Source organism: Balaenoptera acutorostrata, chromosome 3, assembly GCF_949987535.1.
Source record: "Balaenoptera acutorostrata chromosome 3, mBalAcu1.1, whole genome shotgun sequence".
In the NCBI taxonomy this organism is placed as follows: Eukaryota; Metazoa; Chordata; class Mammalia; order Artiodactyla; family Balaenopteridae; genus Balaenoptera; species Balaenoptera acutorostrata.
In genome coordinates, this window is record NC_080066.1 from 55,968,457 (window position 1) to 55,982,190 (window position 13,734).

General features: G+C 45.8%; 1 protein-coding gene across 1 annotated transcript in view; it reads left to right on the top strand.

Annotated features, from left to right (window-relative positions):
* The window catches only part of ATP10A (ATPase phospholipid transporting 10A (putative)), a 181,854-nt gene that overhangs the window by 115,533 nt on the left and 52,587 nt on the right, over positions 1 to 13,734 (top strand). The window contains 1 exon segment of the mRNA XM_007179130.2: positions 784 to 869. Within this exon segment, the coding sequence (XP_007179192.2) occupies positions 784 to 869 (86 nt within the window).

A 13,734-nucleotide genomic window follows, 5' to 3' on the forward strand; every position in this document is an offset into this window, starting at 1 on the left:
CATGAGCAAAGACAGGTCCCTTTTCTTTTTTTTTTTAACCACGTGTGACTCTTAATGGAGAAAAGAGAGTGGCCAGCCTGATCAAAGCAAGCTGATTTTTAAAAAACCATAAATGTACTCAGTTATTTACACTAAAGACGTATTTCCGGTATTTCTCTCCTCCCTCCCTACCACCCCCCTCCTCTTGCCCCTTCCCTCTCCCCACGCCTCATCTCCACGTGAGCCAGGCCTTGCTTCATCTATCAATGCCAAATTCTAAGTGAAGGACTATCTTTGTGGTGAGCTGTCATTTTTTCATCAAGCAGAATAATAAAGAAATTGTTGGCTTACACATTGATTATTTAACTGTTTTTCCCCAAATATCTGTGAAGAATTTTTAGCGCACATTGAGGAAGTGATATTTTTATTCTAAGTTCCTATTTTCCAGATGGAATCTGCTTCTCTAAATCTATATAGAAAGTTGGAAGGTGCTGGTCTGTCTCAAGAAACTCACTCATTCCTTCCCGTCACTAGTGGCTTCCCTCTTATACCATATGTGCTTAATTTGCATTAGAGCTACAGTTCTATGGGCTCACTGTCATTCACTGTAAAATCAAAGATGCACAGGCCAAGCGCTCTGTGTGTGGTGTGTGTGCGAGTGAGAGAGAGACTCTGCACAGGTTACAAGGCAGAGTCCTTTTTCATGAAATGTTCCTGCTGTGGGTGGGAGACAGAGAAGCAAGTGCCTTTTAGATGGACAGGCTGAGCCCAGATCTCTCTAATGTGTATGTGCTATTATTTTAGGTCTCCGAATTCAATCCTTTGACATTCACCAGCGTAATAGAGTGTGAGAAGCCCAACAACGACCTGACTAGGTTTCGTGGGTGCATGTGAGTATCAGACCTCTGCCTGGGCTTCCCCTTCTGTTTGACAAACTATATGTACATATGAAGTCAACCCTTGAGCAGCATGGGTTGAGGGATGCTGACCCCCGCCCAGTTGAAAATTCACATGGTCAGTGTCAATGGGGGATTGGTTCCAGGGCCTGCCAGGGATACCAGAGTCCATGGATGCTCAAGTCCCATAGTCTGCCCTCTGGATGTGCGATTCTGCATCCATGGATTCAGCCAATCTCGGATGGTGTAACACTGTGTTTATTGAAAAAAACCTGTGAATAAGTGGAACTGCACAGCTCAAACCCGTGTTGTTCAATGGTCCACTTTGTATAGTATAGTACAGTACTATATGTATATATATATATATATATTCTTTGCCACTTAGTGCAGCCTTTGAGGAATGTTGCCCTGCACCTGAGCTCGTGGGGCTGCTTGGTAAGAGCCTGTCAGCAGTAGAAGTTTGTCAGATCCCCTCCCTCTAGCAGCCAGAGAAGGTGGGGACGTGGGAAACAAGGTTGACTACATGTGGCCCCATAAACGTAAGCACAGGCCCCAGGCCGGAGGAGCCTGCCTGGAAGTTCATTCCTTCATTCATGCACTCAGCCATTGAACAAGTATTTGCTGAGCACCTACTGTGTGCTAGGCTCTTTTCAAGGCTCTGGGGATAACACAGTGAACTGATTAGAAAACAAATGCCTGCCTTCATGTTTATTTCACTCTATTTAGAGAGACAGTAAACAAAATAAGAAGACCTAGAACATATTAAATTGTCCAGCTCCTTGCTCCAAAACAGAGAGACAAGAAAGGTAGATGAATGACATGGGACTGGCCATCTGTTGGTCCTTGTTGAAGGTGGGCTGGGGGTACATGGGAAGTATGGACTGGTATCTCTGCTTCTGTGAATGGTTGGAAATTACCGTAATCGTGTTAATAGTTGTGCACGACTTGTCTGGGCAGTGTGGGGAAAAGGGAGGAGGGAGAGAACAGGGTGTAGCATGGAGTTGTGGAGCTGCCTGCTGAGGGCGGTGGGGGCACCCCCCACAGAGGGAGCCAGCTGTGTGGGCATGAGCCTGGGGACCACAGGTGTGACCTGGAGAATTGGGGCCTCCCACGGCTGTCCGGCTCTGAGGGGCCAGCTGACCAGGATGCTGCTTAGCAGTCCAGGTGCAGCGTGGGTGCCGAGGACACAGGTAACGCAGGCACTCTGCTCCTGGAGGGGCTTCACTGCTGAGAGCTTTCGGCGTGAGGTCAAGTCTTCTGCTTTGCTGACATGTCCAGCAATGTTGCCTTTGCCCAGCACGCAGCAGGCTTCCCATCATGTTGGGGGGCAGGGGGAGAGTCAGTAAATGAAAAGTGTGAACAGTGAAGGACCAGATACTGCCCGTCACCTGCTGAAATTGCGGATACTTGCCTGAGGATCGACTAGAACTTGAAAATGTTAGATCACCCCTTAAAGGAACCAGTTAAAGGAGAGTAAAAACTCATTAGAAAAATGCTAAAATGTCATCTGTAAAATTTGGGGGAAGGTACTCAGACGTCCATCCGAAACTGGTCTGCTGTGGGTTTCTCAGCCCCTGTGGCCCCCCTGGGCTTCACACACGTGGCACTATCCTGTGCACCACCCCAAATCTCCTGGGTCAGGCGGGCAGAACAGAGCAGATGCTGGATCCACAGACCCTGAAATGACTACTGTGAAGGAGGTGGGGACAGCCTCTAGGGAGAATGTTCTGTGGACATTCTTGCTGATGGGGTAATTTTTTGGTGCCAACTCTCCCAAAGGAAAAAGCTAGACCTCCTTCTCCTGACTGTACCCTGGCCTGTGCTCTCCTGCTCTGTGGGGCCTCTGGAGCCCTGTTCTCAGACCTCTCCTCACACTCTTGTTGCCTGCCCCAGGCTTGGATTAGCGCTGGAGGGGATTTAGCCCCAAGTCAGCAGCTCTTGGTCCTGCCCTTGGGAGCTACCTCTGTGTTAAACAAGGGTATTCACCAAGTCTGGCTTAGTGCTGAGGCTGGCAGACTCTGGAGCCCATGCTTTCCAGCAAGATAGTTCTGGCGAACTACTGAACGTTACTCAAGTGTATAATGGGGAGAATCCAGGACCCCCCTCGTGTCATGGGTGCAAAGCTTTGTCAATTTAATACATGGAAAGCTTTCAGCAGGGTGGGTGCTTAATAAACATTGGCCACTATTATGGTCATTGCTTCTGTTGTTAACATTTCTATGACTATATTACTATATAGTAATATATTATTACTATCATACTATGGAGCAGGGAGAGAGACAGGTCAGGAGGGAGGGAGAGGCTAGAACTCACATGTTCCCTGGGGAGGGAGATAGAGTGGAAGAGGAGGCTGGGAGGATGGTTTGTCTACTATATATGGATCATGGGGAGCTATAGGTGGAGGAGAGATGGGGTTTGGGTTTCCCTGCATTTGAGGAGCTAGCGAGTGCATTTGGTGGAGTGACCCAGCTGACAGAAAAAATCTGTGTGCTAGGAATTCAGGGGAGTAGGCGCTAAAGACACAGGTTTGGGGAGCCTCTGTCTAGAGGTTGTGTTTGAGGACGGGGAGACACCAGACCAACATCGGACAGAAGGCAAGAGAGGAAAGGAGGGCTTCCCTGGTGGCGCAGTGGTTGAGAATCTGCCTGCCAATGCAGAGGACACGGGTTCGAGCCCTGGTCTGGGAAGATCCCACATGCTGCAGAGCAGCTGGGCCCGTGAGCCACAATTGCTGAGCCTGCGCGTCTGGAGCCTGTGCTCCGCAACAAGAGGCCGCGATAGTGAGAGGCCCGCGCACCGCGATGAAGAGTGGCCCCCGCTTGCCGCAACTAGAGAAAGCCCTCGCACAGAAACGAAGACCCAACACAGCCATAAATAAATAAGTAAATTAATTAATTAATTTAAAAAAAAAAAAAAAAAAAAAAAAAAAAAAAAAAAAAGAGAGGAAAGGAATGAAGACAAAGCAATCCCACCAGCCAGGAGCAGGATCCCTTGGGGATGTGGTTCCAAGGACAACACCCAGTGGAGGAGGCCCAGAGGGACATTTAGGAAGGAGGTCTGCCAGATGCTGGACTCCACAGGAGCCTGGGAAAGGGGAGGGCCGCACTGTCGGAGTAGAGCCCAGATTATAGGAGATGGAAGAGGAATTATATTTTCAACCACTCTTTCTAGAAATGTGGTTTGAAAAGGAGGGACAGGGCCAGAGGTGAAAGCCTCAAAAAAAGAAGAGGGACACTTGTTAGGAAGAGAGAAGATGACAAAAGGCCAAGCTGGAGATCTCCGTGGGGACCTCCATGCGAAGGGATTCAGTGATCCGGGAAAGGGGTGTCCCATGGCCCCTCGACCACCTGCAGCCCCTACATTGCCTCCAAGCCGGCCCTCAGCTGACTTGGCGCCCCAGCTGCCTCTTTCTTGGGAAGATGGCCTCAAGTGGATGGCATTATGCCTATGGCCAGCTAGGCTGACTTGGCCGCTCAGACAGATGCCACCAGCAAGTGTTCCCAGCATGCGTCCTTCTCGCTGGCACGTTGCCCAAGAAAGGCAAGAAGGGCAACTCTCCCCAGGTGAAACCTCTTCCCACTCTGATCCAGCCTTGTCATGCTTTCTCTTACTTTTCCCAACAAGCCATCCTGCCCCGAGGCTCATGCTAGAGCCCGGCCAGTTCAGGCCTCTGTGTGCCTAAACCTCCATGCATTTGTGACTTGCTCTCTCTACCAGGCGATATTTGGGATTTGCTACAAGAATGTCAGGATGCAGACAGGCCCCTCTCCCAGCTAGGCCTGCCCAGCCAGGAGCTCTGGAGGTTGGGTGTTGGTGGCAGTGTGTTAAAAGCTCGTCCCTCCATGACTCGGGCTGAAGTCTCCAGGAAGAGTGCCTAGGGGAGGGGAGGGCAGGTGAGCAGGGCCTCTGGGAGGGGCCTGGTCACACCAGGTCCTGAGTCCTGCCTCTAGGCAGAAGGAAGGGAGGAGGCCCCAGCCCCGCTACTGGTCCTGATGCTCAGGGGTGGGGCTAACCTGGGTGGTAGAGCTGAGATTTAGACCCAGGGGGTAGACCAGCTGCTGAGCCAGTTCCCTGGTTTGCTGGCTCTCACTGTCTGCTCCTGGTGGCTTTCCTTCAGCCTAAACTCAGCTGCCGCCCTGTAGCCTCACTCACACTGGAGAGCCCAGGACTATAGACCACTGGACAGGCCAACAGGTTTCACTCTTATTTGGACCAGTCCATCCAAACTGGGAACGTTAGCTGTTTGCAGCTGGAGAACTAAGCTTGCTTGGGGTCGTACCAAGAAGTCCCAAGTCTGAATTCCAGCTCTTCCCCTCCCCTGGGCAAGTGGCCTTAGGAAGGTTATGCTGTGTTTCCAAGCCCCGGCTTCTTCCTAATTCTGGAGAGAACAGTGGCTGACATTGAATGGAGTGAAAGACACAATATGAATCAGAGCACTTTGTGCAAGAGGGTGGTGTCAGCCATGGTGTGTGGTCCCATTGGTGTGAAATGTCCACAGTAGGAATATCTTTAGAGGCAAAAAGTGGATTAGTGGTTTGCCACGGTTGGGGGGTGGGATGGGAATGGGGAGTGACTGCCAGTGGGTACAGGGTTTCTTTCTGATGGAAACATTCTCAAATTAGCTGGTGGGGAGCACTGCACAAGTCTGTGAATATATCAAAAAACCCTGAACTGTACACCTTAAACGGGTGAGTTTCATGGTATATGAAATATAGCTCAAGCTGTTAAAATAAAAGTGTCAGGTGCATCATTATTCAAGTGTGCTTTAATGCTCACTAGTTTTTAATGCAGTCCCTGTAGTTAAGCACTTATGAAATCCTCAGAGACAGGAGCTGGAAATAACATCGTTCTGGCCCTGGCAGCCCAGAGAACCGCTGTGGATGGGGGTTCTGGCTGCTCAGGGCACCCTACTCAGCTTGCTCAGCAACTCCAGGGCAGGACGATGTGGGCTTTGAAGCCACCAGTCAACCAAACATTTTCACTTACTCCTAAAGAATAAATAAAGCAAAGAGGTTGGTTGGTTTCATCATCTGATGTGGAATTCCATTTCCAGCTGTAAAGCCAGGCTCCATTTCTTATCCTAAGTCCTCCGTGGAGCAGCTTCTGGGGTCCCTCCCCGTGGGCCACAGAGCCTGCTTGACCACATGAGGCTGCACAACACTGGCTGCCATCCAGAGCCCAGGGTGTGCTTGTTGGGACAGCACCCCTGCCCCACCCCGGCAGATGACATGCTCCAAGACTGTGGTCGCCCCAGGACACCCTGGCAGTTCCCCCAGGCCCCCGGCCCAGCATCTGGATGGAGCTCTGTGTGGGTTTATATCCAAAATGTCCTCACTCCCAAGGACCAGGCTTTGAGACGAATTGTAACTGCATCAGCTAGACTCTAAAATCAGAATATTTTCATTTTACCTTAGCACCTTTAACTGATATTTACGTCTCAAGAAAATCTAACATTGGCACAAAACACAGTTGGGTCATTTCTGTACTTACATAGATAAACAGAAACCTGAGCAACTATTATTTTAAAGAAAATTATGCCTAGGACTCGGCAGTAGAAGGGGTTATCTCTCCTTCCATCCTCTCTACCTGTGTCAGTCGGGTCCCTTCTGGAAACAGATCAGGTGCTCAAATTTGAATGTGTGGGGCTATTAGCCAAGGGTCCATTTCTGCAGGAGGGGCTAGGGCTTAAGGCAGCCACAAGGGTTAAGAGCAGCTGAGCTGTGGTCACCATGAGGCCCAGTGGTCCCAGGGGGGTGAGGGGAGTGGCCCCTGGGGACTCATGTCCAGGGGGCGCCTGGGAGGCTCACCACCCTGGTTGAGGGACACAACCAGCCCAGCACTCTCTCCTAGGAGGAGCCGAGACACGCTCCCATCCTCCCTCGCCTCTGTCCACTCCTCTGGTTTCCTTCTGACATCCCCGTGGGCTGGACCACCCCAAAGCTGAGGGCCAGGCAGCCTCAGCATTTGCCAGGGACTGGGGTGGGGATGGGGTGCAGGATGGAAGAACATGTGAGGAGCCCGTTCTTACAAGCAGAGACAGGGAAGCACAAAATACCGCAGAGTCTCCTGGCTGTGGGGTCTGGGGAGCTTAGTGTTAGCAAAGCACCTTCCTGAGGGCTGTAAAATGTGAGCCCAGGGTAGCAGGCCAAGCTCCCCAAGGCAGGACACACTGGGCCAACAGGCAGCATGGGTAGCAGGACGTGCAGCATGGGTGACTGGGGCCGAGAGCCTGCACAGGATGGGCCCGCCCAGGGCGCAGAGTGGCCGTGTGTGCCAGAGGAAGTCAGAGATCCCGCAGGATGCTCCCAGGAGAATGCAGAGCTCAAACCTGCACCCTGAAACATCGATCGGTGCCTGGGTGAGAAATGGACAGGAAGGACCAAGGCTGGTGGCATCCAAGCCACAAGGGGTGCATTGAAGGCTGAAGTAGGGAAATTTGGAAGCCTGAATTAGGGCAGTGATGCACAGAGAGTATGAGAAGAAGGTGGATTAAAGAAATAGCCAGTGAGTAGCGGATTCAAGATGGTGGAGGAGTAGGAGGACGTGGAGTTCATCTCTCTCTACAGATGCATCAGGAATACACCTATAGATGCAACAGTTTTCACAGAACACCTGTGGAGAACTAACAGAAGACCTTGGACACCAGAAAGGACTATAAAGATCCCTGCATAACTGGGTAGGACAGAAAAAAAGAAGGGAGGAGGAGGAGAGGAAGCTGGATGGGACCTGCATCCCGGGGTGGGGGAGCTGAAGCAGAGGAGAGATTCCCGAATTCGAGGAAATGCCCTCTCCAACGGGGAAACCCACTCTCTGATGGGGAAGTTGATTGGGACAGAAGGGACGCATTTGAGGCTGTTGGAAGAGGGTGAAGCAGCCAATCTGTGGCAGATGGGACAGAGTGAGAAATACACAGATGGTCTGTACATCTGTTCACAGGTGTGCAAGGGGGCTGGGAGCTGGTGTGTGGGGATTGGAGAACAGGCCCAGAGCGAGAACTGCTGTTGGCTGTGGGGAGATGGACTGAAGGGATGGAAGGGAGGAAATCCACAGCAGGAAATGCCTACAGAGGAAGACTAGACTGCCATGGAAGCAGGACGCTTCTGCTGAGTCACACGCAGGGGCAGGAGCCACTATTGTAGCCTCTCTCTCCCCACACACCAGAGCTGCTGACGACAATAAAAGAAGCACACTCAGAGCTGGCCCTCTTGCGCCTGCAGCTGGGCACAAGAAAAAGCCGGGCCAGGGCTGACCTTCATGTGCCTTACGCCAGGCACCAGAAAAGGCCCTCACTACGGCCATATCTCTTGCACCCGTGGCTGCTGGCTTCTTTGTGCATTTGACGCTGCCAGGGCTCTGCGATCCAAGTAGTCATACCACCTCTGCACCCGGTCCTCACAGGGACTGACCCAAGAGCTCGAAGGCAGCCTCAGGACTGGACTCCTGTGGGTGGACCACACACAGAGGTGGGGATGAAACCAAAGCTGAACCCCAGGGAAAGGGTGGCTAAGGAAGAAGATCAAAAATCTTTCCATCAGCTGTACAAGCTGAAGATTAAATCCCCGTGATCAGCTAGGTAGTCCCTGCATCTGTGGAATACCTGAGTAGAGAATGAGTGTTACCACAAATGAAAACGGTCTACCTCTGGCAGCTGTGGACTTTGGGGGCAGCACATGCAGGAATCAGGCCAGATCAGAGTCTGAGTGGTCCCCACAGGGCCCACAGCAGGTCCAGAGACCAGCCCAGAGGCAGAGGACCTCTTGGGGAGGCAGAGGTGGGCTGTGGCTCATGGTGTGTGCAAGGACACTTACAGTGGAGACCCCAGGGAGACATAATTATTACTATTAATTCTATTTGTTTTGATTCATTCTGTCATTGGTTCTAGCTTTTGTTGTTGTTGTTTGTTGCTTTTTTTGGTTTCTTTTTCTTTCTTTTTTTGTTTGGTGGTGGTGTTTTAGTTTGTTTGTTTGTTTGTTTTTTGGTTTCTTGGGATCTCCATGTTTTATAATGTTTATTTTTATTTTTTTTTAATATTTCTGTTTTTACTTTGCTTTTCTTTGGTTCTGTGTTCTTTTCCCTTATTTTTTCTTCTTCTTTTTCTTTAATATATATTTTTTCTTTTTTAACAATATATTTCCATTTCTACTTTGCTTTTCTGTTGTCCTGTGTTTTTTCCTTTTTTATTTTATTTTATCCTATTTTTAAAAATCATTTTTATTAGTTTGTTCTGTTTCCTTGCTTTATTCTTCAGTTGGCACATTGCTTTGGTTTTGTTTTTAGGTTATGTGTTTCTGTTGGTTCTAATCCTAATTGATTTCATTTTTGAGTTCATCTATTTGTCTGGTTATTCTCTTGCTTTTTGTTTTATTTGGCTCTGTTTTTGTTTTTTTTACATGTGTGTGTTTCCTTGTCTCTGTTTTTGTTTGATTGATTTTGTTTTTACCATTTCTCTGGGGTTTTGTTTGTCTTTTTTTTTTCAATGTATTTTCTATTTTCTTTTTTTTTTAATTTCTGTTTCTATGTTGCCTTCCTTTTGTTCTGTCTTCTTTCTCCTTTCTCTTTTTCTCTTTCTTTTTTTTTAAATCATTTTTGTTGGTTTGTTTTGTTTCTTTGCTTCATTCTTCTGTTAGCACTCTGCTTTGATTTTGTTTTTTGGTTTTGTGTTTTTGTCAGCTTTCTTCCTAATTGGTGGATTTCATTCTTGGGTTCTTTTGTTTGTCTGGTTGTTCTCTTGCTTTTTGATTTATATGGTTTTGTTTTTGCTTCTTTGGTGTGTGTGTGTTTCCTTGTTTCTGTTTTTTTGATTTTACTTTTTACCATTTGTCTGGGGTTTTGTTAGTCTTTTTTTTTTTTATCATCTTTATTGCTGGAATGAGCAACTTGCGGGGTCTTGGTCCCTCGACCGGAAATCGGGCCTGAGGCTCTGGTGGGGGGAGCACCAAGTCCAGGATGCTGGACCACTAAAAAATTCCCAGCCCCAGGGAATACTAATCGCTGAGAGCTCTCCTGGAGGCCTCTATCTGAATCCAAGACCCGGCTCCACCCAACAGCCAGCAGCTCCCAGTGCTGGGTGCCTCACACCAAACACCAAACAAGAGAGGAACACAAACCCACCCATTAGCACACAGACTACCTAAAGTCATGCTAAAGTCACAGACACTCCGAAACACACCACCTGACACGGCCCTGCTCATCAGAGGAAAAAGACTCAGCTCCACCCACGAGAATGTAGGCACCAGTCCCTCCCATCAGGAAGCCTACACAAGACACTGGATAAACGCCACCACTGGGGGCAGAGAACAGAAGCAAGAGGAACTATGACCCTGCAGCCTAAGGAAAGGAGACCTCAAATACTGTAAATTAGACAAAATGAGAAGACAGAGAAATATCTTACAGGCAAAGGAGAAGATAAAAACCCACAAGACCAAATAAATGAAGAGGAAATAGGCAAACTACCTGAAAAAGAATTCACAGTAATGATACTAAAGATTATCCAATATCTTGGAAATAGAGAAAATTCAAGAAACGTTTAACAAGGACCTAGAAGAACTAAAGATCGAACAAACAGTAATGAACAACACAATAACTGAAATTAAAATACAGTAGAAGGAATCTATAGCAGAATAATTGAGACAGAAGAACGGATAAGTGAGCTGGAAGATAGAGGGTGGAAATAACTGTCGCAGAGCCGAATAAACAAAAAAGAATGAAAAGAATGGAGGGCAGTCTCAGAGACCTCTGGGACAACATTAAGTGCACCAACATTTGAATTATAGGCATCCTGGAAGAAGAAGAAAAAAAGAAATGGTCTGAGAAAATATTTGAAGAGATATAGTTGAAAACGTCCCCAAAATGGGAAAGGAAATAGTCAATCAAGTCCAGGAAGCGCAGAGAGTCCCATACAGGGTAAACCCAAGGAGAAACATGCCAAGACACATATTAATCAAACTAACAAAAATAAAACACGAAAAAAATTATTAAAAGCAGCAAGGGAAAAGCAAAAATAACATACAAGGGAATCTGCATAAGGTTAACAGCTGATCTTTCAGCAGAAAATCTACAGGCCAGAAGAGAGTGGCACAATACATTTAAAGTGATGAAAGGGAAAAACCTACAACTAATATTACTCTACCCAGCAAGGATCTCATTCAGATTTGATGGAGAAATCAAAGCTTTACAGACAAGCAAAAGTTAAGAGAATTCAGCACCACCAAACCAGCTTTACAGTGAATGGTAAAGGAACTTCTCTAGGCAGGAAACACAAGAGAAGGAAAAGACTTACAAAAACAAACCCCAAACAATTAAGAAAATGGTAATAGGAACATACATATCAATAATTACCTTAAATGTAAATGGATTAAATGCCCCAACCAAAAGACATAGACTAGCTGAATGTATACAAAAAAGCAAAACCTGTGTATATGCTATCTACAAGAGACCCACTTCAGACCTAGGAACACATACAGACTGAAAGTGAAGAGACGGAAAAAGATACTCCATGAAAATGGAAATCAAAAGAAAGCTGGAGTAGCAATACTCATATAAGAAAAAATAGACTTTAAAATAAAGACTATTACAAGACACAAGGAAGGGCACTATATAATGATCAAGGGATCAATCCAGAAGATATAACATTTGTAAATATCTATGCACCCAACATAGAGCACCTCAACATAAGGCAAATGCTAACAGCCATAAAAGGGGAAGTTAACAGTAACACAATAATAGTAGGCGACTTTAACACCCCACTTACACCAATGGGCAGATCATCCAAACAGAAAATAAATAAGGAAACACAAGCTTTAAATGACACATTAGACCAGATGGACTGAATTGATATTTATGGGACATTGCATCCAGAAACAACAAAATACGCTTTCTTCTCAAGTGCAGATGGAACATTCTCCAGGATAGATCACATCTTGGGTCACAAATCAAGCCTCAGTAAACTTAAGAAAATTGAAATGGTATCAAGTATCTTTTCCAACCACAACGCTATGAGACTAGATATCAATTACAAGAAAAAAACTGTACAAAATACAAACACATGGAGGCTAAACAATATGCTACTAAATAACCAAGAGATCACTGAAGAAATCAAAGAAGAAATCAAAAATACCTAGAAACAAATGACAATGAAAACACAACGACCCAAAACCTATGGGATGTAGCAAAAGCAGTTCTAAGAGGGAAGTTTATAGCAATACAATTCTACCTCAAGAAACAAGAAACATCTCAAATAAACAACCTAACCTTATACCTAAAGCAATTAGAAGAAGAAGAACAAAAAAACCCCAAAGTTAGCACAAGGAAAGAAATCATAAAGATCATATCAGAAATAAATGAAAAAGAAATGAAGGAAACAATAGCAAAAATCAATGAAACTAAAAGCTGGTTCTTCAAGAAGATAAACAAAATTGATAAACCATTAGCCAGACTCATCAAGAGAAAAAGGGAGAAGACTCAAATCAATAGAATTAGAAATGAAAAAGGAGAAGTAACCACTGACACTGCAGAAATACAAACGATCATGAGAGATTACTACAAGCAACTCTATGCCAATAAAATGGACAACCTGGAAGAAATGGACAGATTCTTAGAAATGCACAAACTGCCGAGACTGAACCAGGAAGAAATAGAAACTATGAACAGACCAATCACAAGCACTGAAATTGAAACTGTGATTAAAAATCTTCCAACAAACAAAAGCCCAGGACCAGATGGCTTCACAGGCGAATTCTATCAAACATTTAGAGAAGACCTAACACCTATCCTTCTCAAACTCTTCCAAAATATTGCAGATGGAGGAACACTCCCCAACTCATTTTACGAGGCCACCATCACCCTGATACCAAAACCAGACAAAGATTTCACAAAGACAGAAAACTACAGGCCAATATCACTGATGAACATAGATGCAAAAATCCTCAACAAAATACTAGCAAACAGAATCCAACAGCACATTAAAAGGATCATACACCATGATCAAGTGGGGTTTATCCCAGGAATGCAAGGATTCTTCAATATACGCAAATCAATCAATGTGATACACCATATTAACAAATTGAAGGAGAAAAACCATACGATCATCTCAATAGATGCCGAGAAAGCTTTCGACAAAATTCAACACCCATTTATGATAAAAGCCCTGCAGAAAGTAGGCATAGAGGGAACTTTCCTCAACATAATAAAGGTCATCTATGACAAACCCACAGCCAACATTGTCCTCAATGGTGAAAAACTGAAACCATTTCCACTAAGATCAGGAACAAGACAAGGTTGCCCACTCTCACCACTATTATTCAACATAGTTTTGGAAGTGTTAGCCACAGCAATCAGAGAAGAAAAAGAAATAAAAGGAATCCAAATCGGAAAAGAAGTAAAGCTGTCGCTGGTTGCAGATGACATGATACTATACATAGAGAATCCTAAAACTGCCACCAGAAAACTACTAGAGCTAATCAATGAATTTGGTAAAGTAGCAGGATACAAAAATTAATACACAGAAATCTCTTGCATTCCTATACACTAATGATGAAAAATCTGAAAGAGAAATTAAGAAAACACTCCCATTTACCATTGCAACAAAAAGAATAAAATATCTAGGAATAAACCTACCTAAGGAGACAAAAGACCTGTATGCAGAAAATTATAGGACACTGATGAAAGAAATTAAAGATGATACAAATAGATGGAGAGATATACCATGTTCTTGGATTGGAAGAATCAACATTGTGAAAATGACTCTACTACCAAAAGCAATCTACAGATTCAATGCAATCCCTATCAAACTACCAGTGGCATTTTTCACAGAACTAGAACAAAAAATTTCACAATTTGTATGGAGACACAAAAGACCCCG